At 36.6% G+C, this 3,836-nt stretch overlaps 1 protein-coding gene across 2 annotated transcripts; it reads right to left on the bottom strand.

Moving 5' to 3' along the window:
- Positions 1–700: 700 nt before the first annotated feature.
- On the bottom strand, positions 701–2,197 carry LOC131427499 (ficolin-1-like). Of its 2 annotated transcripts, none has more exons than XM_058590736.1 (4): positions 2,030–2,197; positions 1,824–1,975; positions 1,539–1,771; positions 701–1,470 (listed from the first exon to the last, which is right to left on the bottom strand). In XM_058590736.1, the coding sequence occupies exons 1-4, from the start codon at positions 2,173–2,175 to the stop codon at positions 1,075–1,077; spliced, it is 927 nt and encodes a 308-aa protein (XP_058446719.1). In that variant the 5' UTR covers positions 2,176–2,197; the 3' UTR covers positions 701–1,074. The 2 variants fall into 2 exon arrangements, with proteins under 2 accessions (XP_058446719.1, XP_058446720.1); XM_058590737.1 differs by having other exon boundaries at positions 703–1,470; positions 1,824–1,960.
- Between the last annotated feature and the right edge of the window lie 1,639 nt (positions 2,198–3,836).

Below are 3,836 nucleotides of genomic sequence, written 5' to 3'. Positions count from 1 at the left end.
TGATTCCTATTAATCGGGTTCAATTAAAAATCCTCCGCTCCATTTTAAAACTATCAAATTTGACTGCTTTGCACAAACAGTATCATTTCTGGACAAACAAATCATGACACGTAGGATGGACGCCTTTCCTGTAATCTGCACTTTTTTCTGGAACAACCAACATTTTTTCCACAAAAAAACTAAACTCTTGCTTGTAATAGCCACGTTCTGGCTACTTTTGTTTTGAACAACTAAATTGCTTCTAAAAATAAAAACTGATCAAATTGAATATAATTTCAAAAGGCTTTACCGGAGGAGAACAAAAATATAAATTTTAGGTTTGATAGACAACGAATCGTTTCTTGTTTCAAACAATCGGGGTTTTTCAGCGCGCGTCTTTTCTTTGTTCCGTTCCAAAGTTAGAAATGTTCTAAAGCTTGTGCAATAGAAAAAATAAAGCAAATTTACTAGAAAAAAAATCCATCGGTCAGCTTAACTTGACTTAGTTGTATAACGATACCTTTCTCATTACCGGTAATATGAGAAAATAGAAACCTATATATTTGATATGTTTCAAATTTTTTTTACGTATTTTGCATCGTTCAAAATAATTATTTTTTATTAAGGTTTGATAGTTTTTGCACTCTAAATCGGCAAATTCCAACTAATAACACAGGTACACTGTTTCACAAATTGAGTCGTTTCGAAAAATAAAAAAAAAAAATACATCCAGTATCTAAATACTTCCAATTATCTTTGTTTTGACTTCGAGATAACATGATAACTAATAAATCACAAAGTCATAATATATGGTCAATTGTTAGTTCGTATCACAATAAAAACAAATCGTGTATAAATCAATGTGTAAATCGTGTAAATCAAGAATTTCAGAAAAGGCACGTTTGATTTTAATTTTTTTCCAAAAAAAAACCGGATTCCTACTGTCCAGTTTTATGTTGCCATATCATAAATGAGTGTGATCATACCAAGAGGACGGGTTCTAGACGATTTGAGACGTAGAAAATTTTCTTGAATCCTGAATTCTATTGTTTTGGAATTTGTTATTTTCAAATTTCGCGTAATACTAGTCTAGTTCTAGAAGCGAATTAAAATTTTCGATGTTTTCAATCCATAGTAGTATCCCATAAAAGTATGCCAGCACATCGATGTAGCATATTCACTAACGGTTCCTTTGACATATTTTCCGTTCAGATTCGAATGATGACACTCTCTGTACCACCATGCTCCATGATAGACTATAGCACAGTGACGAGTGCTAGATGAGTCGTTGTCTTGATCCATAGCAGAGAACTTGGAATACAAATTCTCCGAAAACGAATCTCCAGCAGAACCTCTATAAATCCCAACACTCCTCATTACGTATTTTTGTTCCTCACTCCCAATCTGAAACGATGAATATTTCGCAACGGCCGTTCTATCATCCCAATCCGTCAAAATAAAATGAACTTCGCGAGGTTGATCCTTGGTTAACTGAAATCGAAAAACATGAATTTTGAATAATAATTTCTATATGGCTGATTTGCTGGCTGACAACTAACCTGATAAATCTTCTCATTACCTAGCCAAAATTCTCCACCTAAATAGCCAAAGCCTTCTTTGTAATCGGTCCAATTACGGTAAAAATCTACGACTCCCAACATTCTGCGCTGCATGACTATCCAGTCTCCAGCTTCATAGTCAGTATCACAATACACGTCAATTTTTTTGCCATTATATTCGAGAATGTAAATTCCGGATAGTTGTGCTTCTCGACAGGATTTTATGACACGATCTACAGTTGGATTTAATAAAAATAAAATAATAAAATCAAATGGAAATCGTACTTGTCGTAGGTTTTTCTTGTTCGATGGTTCCGTTGCATCCCCTAATTACCGAGCTTCCATTTGAGAACTTTATTTCAACAATATTAGTATTTTTGGAGCATTCCGCCAAAAGTTCAACCAAGCTTGTATTGACACAACTGCGAAGATAACAGCTTATAAAAATTTGTCATGAACATAGCAGAAACGTACACTTTTTCTAAACTTACTCCTGCTCCAACGAACTGGTCTCATTCTGACTGTTATTAGCATTTGTTTTGTCCGGGTGTTGACAGGATTGTGCGAAAACCTTGAAATCTGGAAAAAATATGAAAGACACCAGCAACAAAATAAGATCTTTGCACCACTTTGTCATTTCTTGTAGATCTTTCACTTTTTCTACCACTGGAACAGTACTGAAATCCAATCCCAAATACCAATGGAATGCTTTTATAGTTTGTTGTGTGTACCGTAAATGACCGACTCTAAATTTCAATTTTAACGCACGTTGGAAATGCTGTTTACTAGTTAAATTGTGATAATTAGTTCTAGTGGATTTTTACTTTGGACATAATAGGTAGTGGTTCGCAATCGGTTGCAGACAGTGTTTTAATCAGCGTTGGAATTCCACCTGCAAATCCCAGCTAAGGAATTTTGGTAATATAATTTATTTGGTTTCCCGACGGGATAGTTGCCAAGGACGGATCCGCAACGGAACGTGGTAACGTCGAAAGCGATGATAGTATTGATTGTGCTGACAAGAGCAATCTTGCTTGTCCGGATCAACGGAGGTCAAAATGAACCGATGTTCACATCCAGCAGGCCAGGATAGCAAATTCAATTTCGTGAAAAAGCAGGAGAACTACCACTCAAGCTGAGAGCAGAATATTTAACCTTAAGAGAAATAACTAAAATGATATACTTTAATAACAGTCCAATACTAAAAAATCATATACCAAAGCTTCATCAGAGATGGTGTGACCGATGTTCTCAGAGATGGCGTGACCGATTTTCACAAACTTATATTCAAATGAAAGGTCTTATAGCCTCATACAATTTTCTTGAATTTCATTTGGATCCGACTTTCGGTTCCGGAGTTACAAGAAAATATGTGCAAACTTATTAAAAAATGCGCACTCGATTTTTTCAGAAATTTCCTAAACCTAAATTCAAATAAAAGGTCTTGAAATTCTTTAAAAAGTCCCAAAAAAGTTGATCCAGATCCGACTGCTAAATTCACCTAGCTGGTAGATCTTGTTTGTTAGTGAATATATAAAACTACTTTGGGACTATTTGCCCCCGGTTTCCGCTTTCGGAAGCATCGATAATAGTGAAGAAAATCTCCAAAAATGGAACTCACTTCGATTTCGCAGCAACGGTTAAGCTGATTTTCACGAATCATGATGTCTGTGTCTGTGTGTGTGTGTGTGTGTGTGTGTGTGTGTGTGTGTGTGTGTGTGTGTGTGTGTGTGTGTGTGTGTGTGTGTGTGTGTGTGTGTGTGTGTGTGTGTGTGTGTGTGTGTGTGTGTGTGTGTGTGTGTGTGTGTGTGTGTGTATGTGTGTGTATGTGTGTATGTGTGTGTGTGTTTGTGTGTGTGCGTGTGTGTGAGAGTGTGTGTGTGTGAGTGAGTGTGTGTGTGTGAGTGTATGTGTGTGAGTGAGTGTGTGTGTGTGAGTTAGTGTGTGTGTATGTGTGGGTGTGTGTGTGTGGCAAATAATCTCACTAGGTTTTCTCGGAGATGGCTGAACCGATTTTGACAAACTTATATTCAAATCAAAGATCTCTTGGATCCAAACAAAATTCCTGAATTTCATCCGGATCCGACATCCGGTTCCGGAATTATAGGGTAAAGTGTGTTCAATATTGTACACCGTCACTTAAAATATTTTCGGATGCAACAAACATTTAAATCGTTATTTAGAGTACGTACTAGAAGAGTTTGTGTGTTACGTTGGTTGGTGGCCGTACGAACCGACTTTGATTATACCGGTTCTCGGGTTCCGGTGCCGGAAGTGTATATAATAGTGAACCCATTT

The sequence above is a fragment of the Malaya genurostris genome, chromosome 2, assembly GCF_030247185.1.
Source record: "Malaya genurostris strain Urasoe2022 chromosome 2, Malgen_1.1, whole genome shotgun sequence".
Taxonomy (NCBI): Eukaryota; Metazoa; Arthropoda; class Insecta; order Diptera; family Culicidae; genus Malaya; species Malaya genurostris.
This window is presented reverse-complemented; position numbering and strand designations above follow the sequence as displayed.

Coding starts and splice junctions, on each gene's coding strand:
- LOC131427499 (XM_058590736.1), bottom strand. CDS start 2,175: ATGACAAAGTGGTGCAAAGATCTTATTTTGTTGCTGGTGTCTTTCATA. Junction 1,976..2,029: donor ACCAGTTCGTTGGAGCAGGA/GTAAGTTTAGAA, acceptor AATTTTTATAAG/CTGTTATCTTCGCAGTTGTG. Junction 1,772..1,823: donor ACAAGAAAAACCTACGACAA/GTACGATTTCCA, acceptor ATCCAACTGTAG/ATCGTGTCATAAAATCCTGT.